The following is a 21959-nucleotide window of genomic DNA, read 5'->3' on the forward strand; positions in this document are numbered from 1 at the left end:
GTCATGTATAAAGTTTCTAACTTCAGCCACAAAGCCGCAGCGGTTTCTTCATTGGCAACCTCACGAAGAACCTCCTTCGACAAACAAAGTTGAATTGCTGAAAGCGCCTTTTCATCCAACTCGTCCCCCTAGCAAGTTATCATAGTTAGCACATACATCAGATGGATGTCAAATATGCCTTCCTAAATGGACCACTAGAAGAGGAAGTTTTTGTTACTCAACCTCCTGGTTTTGTAGTTGCAGGTGAGGAAAACTTAGTGTACAAATTGCATAAGGCCCTTTATGGTCTCAAACAGGCTCCAAGGGCCTGGAATAAATAATATATGGGTTCTTGTTGCAGCTTGGTTCTGAAAAGTGCGCAATTGAGCATGGAGTATACATTAGAGGCTCAAACATTAGTGAGTTGCTAATGGTTTATATATATGTGGATGATTTATTATTAACAGGTAGCAAGGTTGAAGAAGTCTGTGAATTTAGGAAGATATGAAGGCTGAATTTGAGATGAGTGATCTAGGAAATCTGTCCTACTTCCTTGGAATAGAGTTCACAAAAACATATGATGGAATCTTCATGCATCAAAGGAAATACACCTATGATGTGTTGGAGAGATTTCAAATGAACGGCTGCAACTTAGTTTCCACACCCATTGAAGTTGGTACTGCATTTGATGAACTTGAAGAAGACACAAGTGTGGACAAGACACTTGATAGACAAATGATAGGGTGTCATAGGTATGTATGCAATACAAGGCCAAATATTGCATATGGAGTAGGATTGGTGAGTAGATATATGGAGTCATCAAAGAAATCTAACCTACTTACAGCCAATAGGATACTCAAATATGTAAAAGGAACAATTGGACATGGGTTAATGCTTCCTACCAAAGCCAACAACATCAATCACAATATGCTTGGATTTAGTGATGCAGACTGGTGTATAGACAAGAGCGATAAAAAGAGCACAACAAGTTATATGTTCATGCTTGGTGGTGCTCCAATCTCTTGGTGCTCAAAAAAAAGAAGATGTGGTTGCATTGTCCTCATGTGAAGTAGAATATATAGCTGTTTGTCAAGCTCTATGGTTGGAGAAATTACTTCGAGAACTAAAGCTAAAGAATGAAGAGGAAAGTATGATATTGATGGTTGATAATAAAGCAACAATAAACTTGGCCAAAAATCTAGTAGCACATTGAGACAAAATTTCACTTCCTTAGAGATCAAGTAAGTAAAGGGAAGTTGAAGTTGGAATTCTACAAATCTGAAGTGCAAATTGGAGATATCATAACCAAGCTATTGAAGAAGGAAAAGTTTGAAGAACTTAGACATAAGCTTGGAGTTATTAGTCTAGCTAGTTTGAATTAAGGGAGATTGTTGAGAAAAATGTAATTCTTCCTGTTAGACTCGTTAATCGATTAACCATACTCATTAATCGATTAACCAGACTATTTGTATAGTTAGGATGCTTTATATTTTTGTATGGTAGTTAGCTTTGAAGCTATAAATAGATTGTATACTTTTCTTGATGATTAATTCCAATTGAATACATTCATACACTATTCTTCTTCATTACTCTTTCATTCTCTCATACCTCAAAACAACACTCTTCTCTCAATCTATTTCTTTCTTTCTTCTTCTCTACTACACACATACACCTTGTGTGATTCTGTTTCTTTGCCTAAGTGAGTTTGTCACATATAGTAATACAACACCTACTATGTGTTCTTTTTTTGGTAAATTTTGTTTATTCCAGCTAAGTACAAATGCAATATGGATACCCATTTTTTGGATATGGCTGTAGTTCAGTTACGAATCTGGTCCATGTTGGACTTATGCTGTAGTTTAGGGTAAAACCCTTTTAGTCTATATGGCCTAATGGTTGTATTTAAATTTATAACATGTATATAGTTTTATACAGTTTGGTTTTTTAATGCATTTTTGTCACTTTCTTATATTTTATTTCGGACAAAGCCTGAGGAAATTTTTATATGTCTAGATGGTTTACTTTATTTTTTCTATTTTATATTTCGGGAGCCCAAAAAAGTTATATATATAAAAGTACCAATCCATTTACGCTCAATTTAAGTTACATTAATTACATTAAATTTCAATCATTTATTTTCTTAAATCAAACGGACCAAATGGATGAGAGAAATAAATGATCAGAGAGAAAAATAGAAATCTTAAATAACTTTTAAGTTTCATCATTTGGTCTGTTGGATTTAAGAAAATGAATGATTGATATTGAGTGTAATTAGTGTAACTTAATTTGGGTGTAAACGAATCTCTCTTCTATATATATATTAAAATGTTTTATTTACTATGTATATATATATATATATATAATGTCCCTAATGGAATTACCTATGGAAAAAATGGAATTACTTTATTGGATAAAATAGGGGAGAGAGATGAGATTCGCAAAGCAAATTACTAGTTTAAATGTTATTAAAATGGAACTATCCCTTCAGTTTAATTATATATTTGTTCTATGTTAGTATTTTTGAAGTTATTGGTGCATCATTTTAGGAGGAATTTCGATATTTCCACGTATTATCTTGGTTGTTTGAAATTTTTTTATTAACTCAGATTTTCAATTAAGCTCGTTTCTAATTATTTTTTAGCTATGTTTAGTTTACAAATTAGGGAGTTACACATTAAGAGTTTTATTTAGGTAAAAGAGCTTATTTTGGTCTCTCAACTTTATTTATTTTCTCAAAGTTGGTCCATTAATTTTCTTCACACATTAGCCTATCAACTTTGGTTAAGTTCATACTTTATTTAATGTTTGGATATCGTTAATTTTAGCCTCAAAATGACACCCTTTTGGGTATTCTTCTCCATAGTCTCCTTCATTGTAACACCACCACTGGTAGATCCAAGTTTTATTTTTCTTCGTTGGATGCCATGATCAATCCACCATTCTACTCTCTTTGCAATAAAGACATGGATGAGTAGAAGCGATGCTTGGGGAAGCAACAACCACCTTCACTACCAGCAATGACAACATCAACAATAACAACGACATAATGACGATGACAAAACTAACAGAAGAAGATATGAAGATGAAGAAATTGAGAAGAAGGCCAAAATGTTGTTATTTTGATGGTACAGAAGAGTAAAACGATATCATTTTCATGAATAGACAATAAAGTAACGATCTAAATTGACGATGTTATAAAATTAACCAATGATAGAACGAACATGTGAGATTAACCACACTGGAGGTGTTAAAGTGATAAAAATTTAAGAGACCAAAACAAAAAAATAAATTAAGTTGATAGACCATTTATTTAAAATCTAATTGATCTTTAAAGTAGTCACCTGGAATTTGTAATAATTAAAATGTAATGGGGGAGTTAAAATTCTAATTTATTCTTTTCGGAATATGTTTTTCATAGAAAACGTTTTTGTTGGGCTAAATATTGTCCCGTAGATGCTAATGTACTATTCTAAGAATCTGCTACATTCCAAAAAGTTTCATTCTTTTAGCAATATTTGTTGGAAGAGTTATTGCCTGCAAATTGGTTATATTAAATAGAAGCAGTGAGCAAGCCTAAGACCCCAGGTGCTCAACACAGGCAGCACTGGCCAAAGGCACTCCGAAGAGCTAGATTTGCAACTGCAATATCAGAGGTTATAAAATACTAACTTTATTTTGTAATCTAAGTGTCTTGTATCGTTATGTTGTTATGCACACAAGATGTTGGATGAAATGGCTAACTAAAGAACACATTTGCCATTGATTTTCCTCTGTTCACACTCTGCTCCTCATTTGTATCTATTCTTAGAATCAGTGATTTTGTTTTCAGACTTTGTAGTTCTCCATGTAAGTGATATAGCATGGACAAAGCATCAAGGGATAAAAGAGTATGTTGAAAAATTGATCTATCCTTCAGAATGAGCTTCTTTTTTTGAGGTGTTCTTTACCTTTAGCTGAATTGTTTTTTCAGGATATATATTACCGGAAAGCAAAAGAGGAATGTGTGTAATTAATTTGTAAAATGTTTTTAAACCACCCAATATAGACAGCATAGATTGATGTGAGTGTCGATGGATATCAATGTATCCCGTATTTTGAGGTGGAATGAGCATATCATTTGCTTGTAGTGTGTGTGTGGTGCATTTTTTCTTTGTAAACTCATTTTCACTATTCAAAAGTCGATTTAGAAGACAATGAATAATGCTCAACGAGTTAGATTTCCCCCCTTCTTTTTTAAGGTTTGATTATTGACGGGATCATTGGATATGAAACAAACATTGTTAAATAGCTTACCATCCTTTTTATTTTCAATTTTCAATTCGAAACCTTTGGCAATTATTAATGTCTTAGAATTAATATTGTAATGTTTTTAGAAGTCTTTATGTTCTAAAGTCTTGAGCTTACAATTTGCTGGCACACATGCATAGAAACATAATTATATATAACATGGACAAAATCACATTCTTGCTCACGGGTTCTACACTAGACTAAAATTTGTTGTTGTATTTCGCAGGAGTGAAACATGTTGTAGATTTATGCGCTGCCCCGGGTAGCTGGAGTTAGGTACTAGTGATGAAATTATCACAGACTCATTCTTTACCGAAAAGCTTGCATTTAAGGTATTTCATATAGTATGCATCCCTTGTGGTCGGTTCTTCACTAAATAACCTGCAAATTTTCCCTATCAAATACACATTTATGGCTTTGGTTTTTGGAAAACACTGTTACAAAAGAATTAGTATATCGTAAACATAAGCCTTGGCTCATAGCCATGTACCAAAACCTGTGGCACCAATGGCCTCAATTTTTATGCCATCTTAACAGGGCATGCAAGACAGTTTCTTTGTACTTCATTGATCAATTTATTAAATGTGATATTCCAAGTCAATCAACATATTGTAGGATTTGGTGAAGGAAAATGTTGATCCCACCTCACCCTTTTGGGTTTAGGTGATGTAGGGATGAGAAACATAGGAAGAGATGAAGGAGGTGTAATGAGAAAGGAAGAGAGAGATAGGAAAAAATGAAGTGTAGGAAAAGTGTAAGAATATGATATCTGAACAGGGTTTGATTTTTAGGCAAAATGACATAAGATGGAAATCGGGGTTCTTACGCATCACATGTCTAACAAAGCGAGCTATCTGCAAAAGTAATTTCTTAATTTTTTCTTTGATATCTGATTATACTGGTTGGATAGCACTAGACTAAACTTTGGTGTTAGTAGACCTCAATTTAAGATGAGTTGAATAGCCCGGGAGCAGTCACTGATATACATAAATAATAATCCAAATAACTGAAACAGGTTAAAGAAAATCCCACCAAACTTATCTTCGTATGTGACATGACTAATACTGGACCATGATAGCTAAATAAAAAGATCATTAAATAACCCTTATAGAGAAATAAATGAAAACAGAAGATTTTGTTTTAAAAGCATGTTCAGAATCGTCACCCTGCTAAGAATGGTAATGATGGAAAATAAGAAAATGGAATGGTGAAAGTGATTGGTGCCACGTTCAAGGATGGATGCTAAATGGGAGGTTGGACGTTACAAGGGGTGATTAGCCAGATGATAAGTCCCCAAGTGCACAAAGCAACTTCTCTAAAGCTTGGATATGTTTCCATTGATTCAAAAAGCTAACATATAAGGGCAGCTGCATCAGACAAGAAAACAACTCCCTTAATGACATTACAGTTTCTGATGCAGTTATTAGTCATTACAGTCTTGTCTACCACTAAACATTCTAGGGAAATGAGAAGACAAATGGGAAAGGCAAGCATTCAGCCAAATTTCCAGTGACTCGGGCTGATTCTACCAGACTTACGTATTTAAAAGGGAAATTACAATAGTACTGAAAATTATGAAACAGATACACAAAAGTTGGCCGGCGCATGGCCAAGACTTGTATGAGTACACAACTGTGTCATGGCAAAAAAAAATCATCTTTCTTCATTGATTTGCACCATTCTGGCCTCCGCCTTTCTTCCGTTTTGCTCCTTGGCCTTTTGGCGTAGCTTGTCCCTTGACAAGCTCCTCTCGACCTTGTTCTCTTCACTTGAAGATCCTCAATTGGACTTGAGTGGTTTGTCTTGGTCTCTTTGGATCAAACGGCCTTGTTAGAATCACGTCAGGATAGAAGCGAGGTCAATCATGGAAATAGCGATAAGAATGCTAGAAAAGTTATACAAAAGTTCTAATTCTAAGTTATGACATGCAATGCAATCATGCATTCACAGAAAAAAAGGAGAAAAAATAGACAAGTAAGACTGCATGAGCAAGAAAGATCATGCATTTACAGATTGCATTTGGTAGGCCGTCTTGATAACTTTATATGACTAAATTGTAATATGCAGGTTTTGAGCCGTAAGTTGTATCTCCCAGCCAAGCTTGCCCCTGATAAAAAGTAAGTTGACTTTCATGTAGAGATTGCTATTCCTTAGTATTCCTTGATTTTGAGGTCTCACATCCTGTATTATATGCCAGAACATGGTAGTAGGGGTTGAAATTAAGCTATACTAATAAGTTTGCTTTTTGGTTAGCTGTAGTTATCTAAATATGTTTTACACTTTTACTCTAACCATAGTGAGTGTTTATATGATTGGGTTGCCTTTGCCCTTGGTGGAAAACGGGAGATTGCAACATGGAGGAACTAAAGTGCTATGTATGTATCTTATATTTAATTTTTTTTGTTCTGTAATATATTGTGTTTCTCTTTGTAAGTTTTCCATTTTGTATTTTTTATATGTATTGGGCACAGTACACTGAAGTTTTAGCGTTTTAGGTGGTAAATTTCATTTTTGTGCGTGTTGTCTAGATCAACCTCACTAACCATGTATAAAACCTTATACTTTTTTAATAGATAAGTTTTTTCAATGATTTTTTTAGTAAAAGTAAAATTTATCAGGTTTAAAAGGGATGGCTATCTGTGACGATGATTGTTTTTCTTCGCCGAAATAGAAAAAGAAAATCACATCACAGAATACAATCAAAACACACAAAAAGTTGCCATATCTTTATGCATGTGATATATGACAACCCCGTCAACACAGCTAGTATTCTAAGGAGTGGACATATCCTGTTTACTCCAGTTGGAATTACAGAGAAATGATGCAGAGTGAAGCAAGAAATAGGACTCAGCTCTGAATGCTACTATATAATATGATGGTATGCAATCTGTGTTGAACAGTAATCTAATACGCCTATTTATACTGATATTATAGTAAGTAAAAGTGTACAATTAGTACTTGTTGAAATTATAGGGTTGAGATATGGAAGGAGAAAAATGAATGCTCAAATAGTAAATTGTATTGCTATTTTTGTGAATGAAGATATGGATATATTGTGATTCAAAAGACATAATACTAACCCCTATTTATACTAACTCCTATTTAAATAAAGAAATAAATCATAAAAGATAAAATAAAGTTATCTCAATTCTAAGAGATCTTCTAACATACTCTGAACAAATCTGAGATATAATTATCATGAGATATTCTCTTTATATCTAAGTATCATTCAAATATTCTCTATAATATAATTTAAGATATTTAAGATACTTTAATATATTCTAATAATAGTACTAAAACACTTAACGTGCACAATAATAATCCTAATATTCTAGCATCACTGGTTGCTCTTTTTCTGTTGTTTAACCACAAAAAGACAGAGTGCCCCACTAATATGTTTTAACAAATTTATAAGGAACTGCCAATGCATCTTGGTAACATTTATGTGTCTAAGGTAGATTTGTTTTTTATCAAATCAGTGTTTTTGACTATTCAAGGTGGTTTATTGTATGTTTCGAAAACATGAGGTAAATCAACTATCTGTCTGCCTCTTTCAAAATCATGATTGTCTTGCTGCTTCATGATATGCAGGGATGAAAGTCCTCCTCTTATTGTAGCTATTGATTTGCAGCCAATGGCCCCAATTGAAGGTGTTATTCAAGTTCAGGGTGATATAACTAATGCTCGAACTGCTGAAGTGGTATGTAAAACTGTATTTCTGTAATTCTTTTCACATATTTCTTTAAATTATTAGCAGGATGAGTTGAGTATGTTTCACATATTTCAGTAGACTTAGAAATGATAACAACTCCTGAGTATCTAAATTTTGTTCCTAAAATTTCATCGTTTTTTTTTTGTCATTTCTTTTTCCTTGTTTATTTTATTTTATTTTTTTCGTCCAAGGAATGTGCGAGAAGGCAAGGAGTTGGAAAGATAAATTGGCAAATTTGATTTGGTTTGCTTTTGAAACTTGTGTATATATTGTAGTTTCGTTTGATTAGAGTAACAGGGGACCAAGTAAAATTTGTTGAAACCATTAAAAAGGATTTAGATAGATTTAAATGACCTTTCTGAAGGATTATTAATGATAGAAGATGATGACTTCGATTGGTCCATGTAACTGACTCCACCTAGCCGGAGAATGCTTTGTTGTATTTGCTGATTTCTTTTATTATATAGTACGGCCGTACAGGGACTTGCTTTATATTACCAAATAAACTCAGTTCATATGTATGGATTCTATGTGTTTTTTGGGAGCTGCTTTATCCCATCAATGAGATTGTCTGTGTTAACTATTTCACTGAAGTTTACAAACTTGTTTTTCATGTTTTGTTCAGGTCATTAGACATTTTGATGGTTGCAAGGCTGACCTGGTTGTGTGTGATGGTGCTCCTGATGGTAAAGAAAATGCACAATTTTAATTTCATAGTTATGTTTAATTTCATAGTCATGACATGGATGAATTTGTTCAGTCTCAACTCATACTTGCAGTAAGTATTAAACTCTGTTCCTATATTTTTTTTTCGTTGTCCATTTCTTTTATTCATTCTTTCTATTTTAGGTTTATCTTCATAGTACGCTTTCACCCTATTTGAAATATGGTGATGCAAAAAAAAAAATTGAATGATCTAGAAACCAGTGATCACTCTCTTATTACCTGTTCCTCATTGCTCTCTTGCCAAGCACGGATGCTTTGATGTTTTGCCCTTCGTTTTTTACAATCTACTTACATTCCTAATAAGCACATCCTACTATCCTAATGCACAGTACTACATCATTCAAATGGGATCTTTCTTAATTTGCTAGTTGTTCTGTGATTATGTTGGCTGAATATGATGTTCCAAATTGATGCTAACTACAATATTCCGTGCAGGGGCTAACAATTGTTACCCATGTGCTTAAGGAAGGAGGGAAGTTTATTGCAAAAATATTTAGAGGAAAAGACACAAGCCTTTTGTACTGTCAGGTTTGAAGTTTCCCTATATCATATTAATTTTAGGAAGTGGAGACTCTAGCATAGTTTGAAAATAGAAAATGTTTGTTTTGCTTTTCTTCTAGTCATCCTCTTTTTGGGTAGCTTTTGTAACACCTGTAGTAAAATGATACTAGATATTTTTATTTGAGACTCGTGTTTAACACTGGATCAAGCTGCAAACTTTTTAAGGCAACAGAAGTAATCCAAATACCAAAATGCTTGTTACTTCGAAACTTAGATAATCATATTTTAAAGACACCGTCTGTGGGATAAAAGGAAAGGCAAAATTCTCGTTAGCATAGTTCTACCGGAAAAAGTGTGTACCAACCAGATGCTAACAAATAAGTATAGTTGTTTTCATCCAGAAAATAATTAATATAGTTGTTCTCAGAAAGAAAAGGTAAACCATTGAGTTACTATCTGGGGAAATAAAAGTGCACTAGTTAAAGTAACCATTTTTAAATTGATTCAGTCACGGGTGCCATGCCTTTTGTCTGGTTACAACTTTGAATCTACTCATGATAGTATCTGAAGTTATTGTTGTACTTGTGAAATGGCTGTTCAGTTCTTTTTTCTGCGCAATAATCACTGTGGGAAAAGTGGCAGTATATCATCTTCAAAAGTTTCTTGGATCTTCTTCCCTCAAATTTTAGTTTTAGCAATTTTAATAAATTAAAATTTTAACTTTAACCCTAGAGTCATCATGACTTATGCTGAGTCGCATTTAATGTTTGCAGCTAAAATTATTTTTCCCTGTAGTGACTTTTGCAAAACCGAAAAGCAGCCGAAATTCCAGCATAGGTAAGAATCTAGTTTTCCTGTTTTCATGCTATTTTAACTTCTGATATACATACTTTTTGTTCATTTATGAGGTTCTTTATGATATTTTAGGAGGATTTTCCATTGCTTAAGAATTGGCAGTCATGCAATTTTTTATGTTTGACTAAAGCTTATATGTTAGTTAACTATTTTGTATTAAGTTTGAATATCTACAATTCTACATGTTTAATTTAGCCGCTGCCCCTGTGGCTTTATGCCAAGAAGGTGCTTTAAGATGGTGTGAACTAGGAATGGTTCAATACTATTTGTGCTAATTGGTACTGTTTTTAACCCATGCAGAGGCATTTGCAGTTTGTGAAATCTATTCCCCTCCTGAAGGATTCAGTATAAAAGATCTTTATCGCCTTCTTGAGAAGGTTGGAAGTCCTTCTGGAGTAGAAGATACAGGTATATTCAGGTTTTTGTAGCAAATCATATTGGCATTCATAAAAACAATTTAACATCTAAAATATATTTTTTAATATAATTTAAGAAAATTACATTGGCTTCCCTCGGTTGGACCTTTTACTCCCAACATTTCAAGGGACAACTCAGTTGATAGAGCTAAATGACATAAAGAGTGAGCACCCGAGTTTAAATTTTGACAGCTGCACAATTTCCCCTCTACCGCCGTCCCATCAAAACTTTAACAACAAAAACAACAATAATCAAGCCTTTACTCCACTAGGTGGGGTCCGCTACATGGATTGAACGACACCATAATGTTCTATTATAAATGACATTATACCGGCCTCTCCTATGCAAGGGAGTGTAGCTTTTGAAACAAGTGGATGTCCTGTAAAATTAAACAAAACTTAAAATGTGGTAAATGTAATTTCTCCTATAATTTAATATGCTTAAGCATCACTCCCTAGAAATACTTATTTCCTGATGGCTTTAGCCTCAACTTTTATCATGTTGCTTTGTTAATGCATGTGGATCTTGTAGATTGTTGTAGTGGGTGGTTGGAAGGCCCTAATAAGGTGTATATCCCATTCCTAGCTTGTGGGGACCTTAATGGGTATGATTCTGATCGCTCATATCCACTGCCTAAAGTTGCTAGAGGAACATATCAGAGCTTGGATCCTGTTCAGCCTCCTATTGCCCCACCTTACAAAAGAGCTTTGGAGTTGAAAAAAGCATCTAGTCAAGGAATCAGAGAACCTGAAAATATCTCATTGGATTCTTGATCATGTATTGCATCTATTACCCCATTTATATTTTTTGTCGATACGATTAGTTAAGTTTTGAAGGGGATGAAAGAAAATAGAAGCTTTTACATTTATCTAACAAGTGTATTTCATGATGCCTAATTATTCTATTTCCTTTTTTGTCAATGTTATTTCAACATTAAATTTATACTTATTTTTATCTTTTACTTATTTTTCAACAATGTTATTTAAATAACTAAGTTCCTCAATTTTTTAACAACTCTTATATTTCTTTTTCTTTTACTTTTCATTTTTATTATTAAACAAACCTCCAAAAAATAATCTAAAAATTAAAGGACAACTTAAGTTGTTACAATTTGATTGTCAAAAAATATATTTTTATATAAACCTAGAATGTTTTCCCATGAATGAAAGCTTACACTTCGCAACTCAAACTACTATTTTAGTCTATGTTTATTATATCCTATACCAAAGTGGCATAGTGCTGGGAGGATAAACCTCTATTTCCTACTAATGAACATGTCAATTGAAATCAACAAAGGATACCTTATTTTCTGAGTACGGATTCTAGTCTTTAAAAAATCAAAAAAAGTTCATATGACATATTTATCATTTTAAGTATAATAAAATAACATTTTTACTATTAAAAATATAAAGAAATTGAAGTATTTGTCTCTCCATTATTGGAGAGAAGATTGTACTCCTTATTTTCAGCACTTGTCTTGCAAGTGGCAAACTTGAAAACTTTCTTAACCAGAAACTTCAGTGAGAGACTGAACTTGGTCTTTCCCTAGATGAAGAAGAATGTATGAACTCAATGCAGTCTTCCACGTATTTTGCACGATGTGATTCAGTGGGGTCTGATAATGAACATGACCTGACAAAAGTGAATGAAGAAACCTTCCTTGAGGATCTCCTCCTCATAGAAAAATATCTTGATGTTGGTTATGTAGCAAACAAAAGTATATAGAGAAAATGTGTTATGTAAAAGGTTTAATCTTATTCATAAACAAGACACATGATTTATATACCATGGAAAAGAAAACTGATGTAGAAAAATAAATTCCTACCTGAATAGCCTAATGAGTCTCATAAGTGCTCTAACATTGTAGGTGAAATATTCTTAACAGTCATATTGGCTCGTTATTTCTTAACGAGTACTCTTTATTGCCTAATGAATAGTCTTCCTTATTACTAATGAATATTCCTAACAGATCCTGAGTCATATTAATTAATATTTCTCCTTGACTCTGGAGCTGTAAATTTTAAGCTTTTGTCATATACTTATTCTCAGAATTGTCAAGATTGAACTTGGTTATGTAAGTCATTTGACTCCTATACCCTTCTTGTCTATAGACATCTCTACCAACTCACATGTCTCATTTTTTTCAATCACCATGAGCTCCTCCTTCATTGCATCTATCAATTTTTGGTCAGTTACAACTTCTTCATATCCTGCAACATCTGATTATGTATTCGTAGGTCCTCCAACATTTGTGTGTATCATTTGTAGCTTTTGTGTAGCATTCCATGTCTTTTTTTGCGGAAAAAGAAACCTTCTTTGCTTCCCATATCGGCAGGCAATACATGTATGAGACTTTATTTCTATGTCTTCTTTGTGCACTACAACTTGCTCATCTTTCATCAAATCCAAGACAAAGCTTTTACCTTTCATTTGAACTTTGAACACCTCTCTACCTTCTAAATCTTTAATCATGCAGTTTTTGTCTTCAAACAAAACCTTATAGTCTTTCTCCATTAAGTGAGGAACACTTAACAAATTTTGATTAATTTCAGGAACATATAAGACATTCATGAATTAATTTCAAACATGTGTAACTTTTAATTTCAACTATTCATTTGCCTTTTGTTACAATATTGCCCCAAATGAGCCAACTTACTATAGAACTGTTGTCATCAAAATATGATACTACGAACAATTGTTCTTCTTCTGGTTGATCACTAGCAACCTTAGCTTCTCCTTGTTGTTATTGAAACTTGCATACTTTTTCATGTGGCTTAGTTGGCCACACTTATAACATCTTGCATCATGCCTCCACCAACATCTGTTTTGTGGATGATTAGTTTTTTGTAGTAGGAATAAGGTGGAAAGACTTCATTGTTGCTACTTTGGTTATTGTATTTGTTGTTTGTAGAACCTGCAGTTTTGTAATTGTTATTTTGCCTCCTTTTTTTGTCATTCCAACCGTTGTTGTTTTGTAATTTGGTTTGGAAAGCACTCTTCACTGATCCTTCTTGCCTCATAAGTCTCCTTTGTTCTTGTGCCTGTAATGCATTCAACACGTCTACTAAGGTGATGTTTGACATATCATTAGTCATTTCTAGAGATGAAATTGCAGCTTCATATTTTTCAGGAAGTGTAACTAGAATCTTTTGAACTATTCTAGAATCATAAAATTCAGTACCAAGAAGTCTTACATTGTTGGCAATGGCTAGAAGTTTATCAGAGTACTCCTTGATTATTTTTGAATCTCTCATTCTTTGCATTTCAAATTCTCGGATCAAATCATGATTTGTATCCCTTTGACCCTTTCATTTCCCTCGTATTCTTGCTTCAAAAAAATCTAGATTTTACTTGTTGTTTTTAGTGTCATTATTCTGTTAAAAATGGTGGGTGAAACAGCTGCATATAGACATGCTCTTGCTTTGGACTTTCTTTGTTTCATCTCCTTCTCATTTTTAATTTGTGCAACAGTTGGATTGTGTGGAAGGGTTAGAATAACATAATCTTTCTCAATGGCTTCCCATAAATCATTAGCATCCAAGAAAGCTTCCATTCTAATAGCACATACATGATAATTTTTTCTAGTAAACACTAGAGGTGAAAATGCAGCAAACACTACTTCTGAATTCATTTTGACAATTTTAGGCAAGAGAAGATAATAGAGAAAGTGTTTTGTTTGTGTTTGGTTTGTATTTGGTTTATGTTTGTTCTCACATATCCCTTAAGATATAGCTCTAGATATCAATTTGTTGGTTATGTAGCAAACAAAAGTGCAGAGAGAAAATGTATTATGTAGAAGGTTTAATCTTATTCATCAACAAGATACATGATTTATACATCATGGAAAAGGAAGAGAAAACTGATGCAGAAAAATAAATTCCTAATAGCATAATGAGTCACATAAGTGCTCTAACATTGTAGGTAAAATATTCCTAACAATCATATTGGCTCTTTATTTCCTAATGAATACTCCTTATTGCTTAATGAATAGTCATCCTTATTGCCTAATGAATATTCCTAACAGATTCTGAGTCATATTAATCAACATAGCACTTCCTGCCTTTACTCTTAGCTGATGTAAGAATCTCACAAGTGACAAACTAGTCTTTGGGTAATCTGAACGTCCAAGTTCCAATGACCCTCTTCTTGTTACCAAATGTTCTACCACCATCCATTATGCTAGAATTACAAAACAACAACTTTAAAATAGACATTCAACCGCACTTTTGAATGTTGTCTATGTTCTACCACCACCAATGTCGTTATGATAGAAAAACATGGTTAGTTTTGTTAGAATTTCTGACAGTTTATGGGTCACAAATATAATTCTATAATTGTGTTAAGGCCATTATTTAATTAGCCAAATATAAAATGGTCTTCAGGAATTAATTTGGTGGCTAAGGGCATATGTGTCATGAAATATTATAAGTGTAGATACCTTCAGGCAATTTCTGATTTGATGACGGGACTGAATTAGAATTATTACAACTTAAGTAGTAACCGTTATGATTACTTTTATGGGTTATGGTCCCCATTTGTAGAGTAACAGGTTTGGTTGAGTAACTGGTAAGATAAAAGATGGATTGATGAGGAGTTGTCGATAAGGGTTACAAAACCCATCAAATTTCTATCAGTTCATACTCTACTTGGCTTTTCATTCCCCTCTAAAGCAGCATAAGGAAAACCATCAAGCTCTATCGTCTAGAAGATCCTCGTACCCACATACCCTTGAAAATTCCAAATGGCTAATCAAGGTATGCTCTTCTTCTTCACTATGAACTCAATTGGGATTTCTTCGGTCTAGATCAGGGTTGTTCCATTTGGATTTATGTATGGGCATAAACATTTTGTTATAGGAACAAAGCCCTAATCTCCGCATTCAGTTTAAAGGATTATATAGAGAAATCCAACAATTGGTATCAGAGCAACCCTAATTTGATTCATGTGTGAAATTTGGTCTTCTGAAGTATTTCCTTTTCTTCCCCAAATTTGGATTAATTGTTTTTTTTTTGGTTTGATGATTTATCTATGCCATGGATTGATTAGGATAGAAATTCATCTTTTTCCATGTGCATATAGATAGATTCGAATTGAATCAATGATTTCCTGATGTTTTTTTGGTGGTTTTTTCTGATAGAACTGAGATAGAAACTACCATGATCGTGTTCAGGTTGTTGTGCTCTCGCTCAAGTGAGAATTAAACAGAAGCATCGTTGTTTTCGCCTTGGCGAGAGTACGGTCGCTCAAGCGAGAGTACACTCGCCCAAGCAAAAAATGTTTTTTAAGGGAAAGGTCGTTGTGCTCTTTGTGCATTAAATTTGGTTATTATTTGGTTATCCATTAAGTTGTCTGTTATTTCAAGTGAGCCAATTGAAGTGAAAGGTCGCCAAAGTGACCTCTCTCATGGATATAACGCATGAAGAATATTAGATGTAAGTGTGTATGATTATTCATGCGAGTATTAATTGGCCCAAAGGAAAGTTGATATTTGGCCAAAGATCATACACACCTGTGATGATAAACATGTTATAATTCTAAAGTTTTTATACATGTGACTGATGAATCAATCCAAAGAGGGATTCGTCAGTTGACATGCCTTATTATAAATGTTTGATCATTACAACAAGAGTACCACTTGTAGTTAATATTACTGTCCAAAGACTTGATATTAATGGTGCACTAGGTATCTTGATTTAGACATACCATTATTTAAGCACATTGATAACTTTAAGTTGTGAGCATATTTTTAATATTTTGTCTTTTGTTCTATTCAGCTACATCAATTGCTTCTATATCTGCAAATCTAAATTCGGTTTCGGTCCTTAATGGAACAAATTTTAAGGAATGGAAAGAGAACATGGAAATTGTTCTTGTTTAAATCTCAAATGATCAAGATCCATTCACTAAGGCAAATAAGCTATTTTGACATAATTATAGCAAAAACACAAACATTTGCATAGCATAAAGAGTAAAGAAAGTCATGAAATAGTACAGGCCATAAAGTCAAATAAAAGACAAATAGCAAAATACGAATCAGTTCTGAAAGCAACAACGATAACTAAATCCAGAAGGTGCCACAAGATAAAAATAAACCTAAGGATAGGATAACCTAGGTCTAAGGTCAGCTAAACTAAGGTTGAGGCGGAGGATAGACAGGCTGATCATCAGGCACAGCAGTGTTCTGATTTCCCTGGATAAGCATAGACAGCTTCTGAAATTCTGAGCAGAACATGGCATTCTGAGCCTCAGCGGTAGACTGAATCATAGTCCTCAGCTCCTGAATTTTGTTATCGGTGTAGGCATTCTGACGTTCCTCGTATTGCTCCATACCTGCAAAATAAGAGTCCTTCAGCCCTTGGAAGTGCAGATCCATGCGGTTGTTAAGTCGTTGTTCCATGGCTTCCATCTGAGCTAAACCAAACACAGAGCTCTGAGGTGCTGTTCCAGACGACTCCCCCTGATTAGTTGCATTCTGATTACCCAAATCCTCCTGATGCTCATTATCCGACAAGTCCAGATCAAAGGTGGTATAGTCCTCCTGATACTGCCATGTAGTACCATACTTGTAAATTCCCATCTTATGAATGAGACTCTCACCCACCAAGTGATCTTTATCAGTGTACTCAGTAATGATGGTATCAGAAATGTCAATGCGCAAATAATCAACAATGCGGGATATGAAAATGCTATACGGGAGCAGCTTGGACTGAGACAATGAAACGCTGTTCATGATTTTCAGAATCTCCTCAGGCCAATTGATCATCACGTTATTCTTTACAGCGTACATGAAACGCAAATCATTCACAGTAGGCTGTGCATGATTAGTGTTCCGCTGCACTAATATGTAAGCAATAACATAATGCAATAACCTGTTCTCAACAGAAAGTGACCCTGCCTTGGTCAGTTGACCCTGAATATACAGATGAGGGCCCCGAAGGAATGACTTATACACATCAACGGGATCAAAATTGTCCTTGACCCAAGAACAGTCCCCTATTCCAAAACCAGACGACGATAAACCTCCAACATTCAGAAATAAATCCTCACTCATCTCAAACAGATTACCGGAAATCATGGACCAATATTTGCCATCCTTGTATCTAAAATTAGCGTAAAATTCCCTAACTAGAGCAGGGTATACGCGTCCCTTCAATTCCAAAAACTGAACGGCTCCTTGAGCCTCCATGTCATGCGGAAAACTAAAGTTTTGTTCCGCTAACCAGGTTAAGTCGGCATACCTGATGTATGTAGGCTTGCGGCCTTGAAATTTTGCCAACCGGGTCTCTTGCAAAATGAGGGAATAATAGGGGTCACCGCGGTCCCGAGTGGAGGGTGAGCCGGTTTCCCTTCTTCGAATGCGCGTTGCTGTAGTCTTGACCCGCTTTGGACGACTCTGCTCCATTGAAGATGATGAACTCGAAACTGAGATTGATGAACAGAGGGGCAAAGCCTAACCTAGGGTTTGGATTGGATGATTCGGAATTGAGTGGATTTTTGGATGAAATAGAATGATTTCGGAAGGTTTGAGAGGTTTAGGATGAGGTTTACTTAATCCTATTGCACCTGGATTAGTATTGTTGCTGTTTCAGAAAATCAAGGCGCAAAGAGGTTGCGAAAAGGTCAGAAAAAGTGCAAGACCGAGACACTGTTTGCCTTTAACGTACTGGTTTTAATCGATTAACGGGATGGTTTAATCGATTAAAACAGTGTAAAATTTGAATTTTCAAAAAAAATTGCCCAGGTAATCGATTAACGGGCTGTTTAATCGATTAAGTTTTAGAAAATTTGAATTTTCCAGAAATGAAGCCCAGGTAATCGATTAACTATTGGCATAATCGATTAAATCAGAGAAAATTTCGTTTTTAGGCAGCAGAGTGGTTTCGACTTTTTAGGACACACGTATGCATTATTACAGATTTATCGAGACATATATAATCACATTAAGAAGTTAATCAAGAGATATATTTTTGCATTTTTAACATATATCATTCAAACATGAAACACATAGGCATAGAGAAGCAAGACAATTTATGCAAACAGCTAAACAATTTTTAAACAAGATATTGTTCATCAAGAATTCCTAGTTCTCTCCTTAGAACATAGAAGGTATCCCTGGGAAGGGGCTTGGTGAAAATATCTGCTAACTGTTTAGATGTTTCCACAAATTCAAGAACACAGTCACCTTTTTGTACATGGTCACGCAAAAAATGATGTCTAATTTCTATATGCTTTGTTCTAGAATGCAAAACGGGATTCTTGGATAGGTTAATGGCACTTGTATTATCGCATTTTATTGGGATCTTTTCAAGTTTAAGACCAAAGTCCTTAAGTTGCTGCTTCATCCAAAGGATTTGAGCGCAACACACACCAGCGGCAATGTATTCCGCTTCAGCGGTGGACAAAGCAACACAGGCTTGCTTCTTGCTGTGCCATGCTACTAATGAACTGCCCAATAGGTGGCAAGTACCACTAGTGCTTTTCCGATCCAACTTACATCCGGCGAAATCGGAATCGGAATAACCCACCAAGGATAGTGAGGCATCCCGAGGATACCATAATCCCATGTTAATAGTTCCTTTTAGATATCTCATGATTCTTTTAACAGTTATATAGTGTGATTCTCTAGGTGATGATTGATATCTCGCACACATGCATACACTGAACATGATATCAGGTCTACTTGCAGTTAAGTAAAGTAAAGACCCAATCATACCACGATACTTCGTTACCTCGATTGCTTTTCCTTTCTCATCTTTGTCTAAGTAGCAAGCAGATGCCATAGGTGTGGAAGCTTCCTTACATTTGTCCATTTCAAATTTCTTGAGTAGCTCTTTGCAGTATTTCGCCTGATGGATGAATATCCCACTTTCTAGCTGCTTTATCTGCAATCCTAGAAAGAATGTGAGTTCTCCCATCATAGACATTTCGAACTCCCCCTGCATCATCTCAGAAAATTCTCTACACAAGATATCATTAGTAGATCCAAATATTATGTCATCTACATAGATTTGTACAAGCAGAACATGATTTTCTGATTTTCTAATAAAAAGCGTTGTGTCAACCAAGCCTCTCTCGAACCCTTTTTCTAAAAGAAAGGTACTAAGTCTGTCATACCAAGCTCTAGGAGCTTGTTTGAGACCATATAGTGCCTTTTTAAGTTTGTAAACATGGTTCGGATATTTAAAATTTTCAAAACCAGGCGGTTGGTCAACATAAACTTCTTCTTGAATGTATCCATTCAGGAAGGCGCTTTTTACATCCATTTGAAAGAGTTTGAAGTTCATTAAAGATGCAAAGGAAAGAAGCATTCTGATGGCCTCTAGTCTGGCTACAGGAGCGTAGGTTTCGTCATAATCGATACCCTCCTCCTGGTTGTAGCCTTTGGCCACCAAACGTGCTTTATTTCGAATTATTAAGCCAGATTCATCAAGTTTATTTCTGAAGACCCATCGAGTACCAATTACGGGATGATCATTAGGTTTGGGGACCAAGTCCCACACATGATTGCGCTCAAACTGGTTTAGCTCTTCTTGCATAGCTATACCCCAGTGTACATCCTCAATGGCCTCATCAACGGTCTTAGGCTCAATTTGCGATACAAAAGCTACAAAATTACAGAAATTTCGTAAGGAACTACGGGTTACCACTCCCGTAGATATGTCACCTATAACTTTATCAATTGGGTGAGCTTTCTTTGTTTTCCACACGGTAGGCATGTCTGAGTGCTCTTGAGGTTCGATTTGACCTTCATCATTGGCTCCTTTTTCATTATCCATGTCCTTGGAGTATGCTTCTTCCAAAGCACCTGCAACATCATCAGAAACGACCTTTCTCTTCTCTTTTGGAGAAGATTCGTCAAACTGTACATGGATAGACTCTTCAACTTGCATTAAATATTTGTTAAAGACTCTGAACGCTTTGCTATGAATCGAGTATCCCAAAAATATTCCCTCATCGGCTTTAGAGTCGAATTTCCCTAAGGCCCGCTTTCCATTATTTAATATAAAACATTTGCAACCGAAAGCGTGAAGATGGGATATATTTGGTTTGCGGCCTTTTAAAAGTTCATAAGGAGTTTTGTTCAAGTTTGGCCTTAAGAGTACTCGATTTATAACATAGCATGCAGTATGAACTGCATCAGCCCAGAAGTACTTGGGGGTATTACTTTCGTTAAGCATGGTTCTCGCTAATTCTTCTAAAACACGATTTTTCCTCTCTACAACTCCATTTTGTTGTGGAGTGCGAGGAGCAGAGAACTGATGCAAAATGCCATGCTTATCACAGAATTTGTCGAACTGAAAGTTCTCAAATTCTCCCCCGTGATCACTTCGTATATATATTATTTTTAGGTTAAGTTGGTTTTGGATTTGCTTGGCAAGATTTTTAAAATTTTTGAACGCGTCGCTTTTTGATGATAAAAACAATGTCCATGTAAATCTAGAGAAATCATCAACAATAACTAGAGCGTAGTAACTACCACCAAAACTCATGATTTGTGATGGTCCAAACAAGTCCATATGGAGTAGCTCCAAAGGTCTTGAGGTGGATATCACATTTTTATTTTTAAAAGAGTTTTTGGTTTGTTTACACTTTTGACAAGTGTCACAAATTTCTTTAGTTTTAAAATTCAATTTTGGTAGCCCCTCAACTAGTTCGTTTGATGATAATTTATCTAGATGCTTTATATGGATATGTGCAACACGTCTATGCCATAGCCAGATGTCATCTTCTTTAGAAATAAGGCATTTTGAAAATAATGTAGTGACATCGTCCAAATTAACCATGTAAATATTATTTATACGGTGACCAACAAATTTAACGTTATTAGATAAAATATCACGAATGACACAACAATCAGAATCGAAGGATACACGATTACCTTTATCGCAGAGTTGGCTTATACTCAACAAGTTATGTTCTAGTCCTTCAACATAAAGGACATTATCAATCAGAGTTTGGGATGAGTTACCAACTGTTCCTGTGCCGAGTATCTTTCCCTTGTTGTTGTCTCCATAAGTGACGTATCCTTTTCCTTTAAGTGAGAGATCCAGGAAATTTGATCTATCACCTGTCATATGCCTCGAACACCCACTATCTAAGTACCATTTTTGTCCATGTGTTCGGAGACATACCTGCAAAATAGATTACTTACTTTTCTCAGGTACCCAATTGGTGTTGGGTCCTTTTCTGTTAGTGATTAGGGAATTATCTCCCTTCTTTTTCCATACATAAACTCCGCTAGGTATACCATACTTTTTGATATAGCATGAATGATAAGTATGACCATATGTGTTACAATAAAAACAAGTAGGAGAATGCTTATGATATTTGTTTTTAGCTTAAGCTACCGGTTTTCTATATGGTCGCTTCTTTTTAGCAGTGTGTGTATAACCTAGGCCAGTTCGATCACCAACATTTCTAGTTTGATTAAGCAGGTTATCTAATTGCAGTTTATTGTTTGTGAGACGTGTGATTTTTTCAT

The 21959-nt window shown here is 34.8% G+C and overlaps 1 protein-coding gene and 2 pseudogenes across 1 annotated transcript; 2 read left to right on the top strand and 1 right to left on the bottom strand.

The window, feature by feature from the left end:
• The first annotated feature begins 483 nt into the window (after window positions 1-483).
• On the top strand, window positions 484-1047 carry LOC109341503 (uncharacterized mitochondrial protein AtMg00810-like). Its single transcript, XM_019579436.1, has one exon. It carries the CDS (start codon window positions 484-486, stop codon window positions 1045-1047), a length of 564 nt encoding a protein of 187 aa, XP_019434981.1.
• A 2603-nt stretch (window positions 1048-3650) lies between these two features.
• On the top strand, window positions 3651-11326 carry LOC109341504 (annotated as a pseudogene).
• Window positions 11327-11994: 668 nt separating this feature from the next.
• LOC109341505 lies at window positions 11995-14652 on the bottom strand (annotated as a pseudogene).
• Window positions 14653-21959: the final 7307 nt, after the last annotated feature.

The sequence above is a fragment of the Lupinus angustifolius genome, unplaced genomic scaffold (genome assembly GCF_001865875.1).
Source record: "Lupinus angustifolius cultivar Tanjil unplaced genomic scaffold, LupAngTanjil_v1.0 Scaffold_486, whole genome shotgun sequence".
Classification (NCBI taxonomy): Eukaryota; Viridiplantae; Streptophyta; class Magnoliopsida; order Fabales; family Fabaceae; genus Lupinus; species Lupinus angustifolius.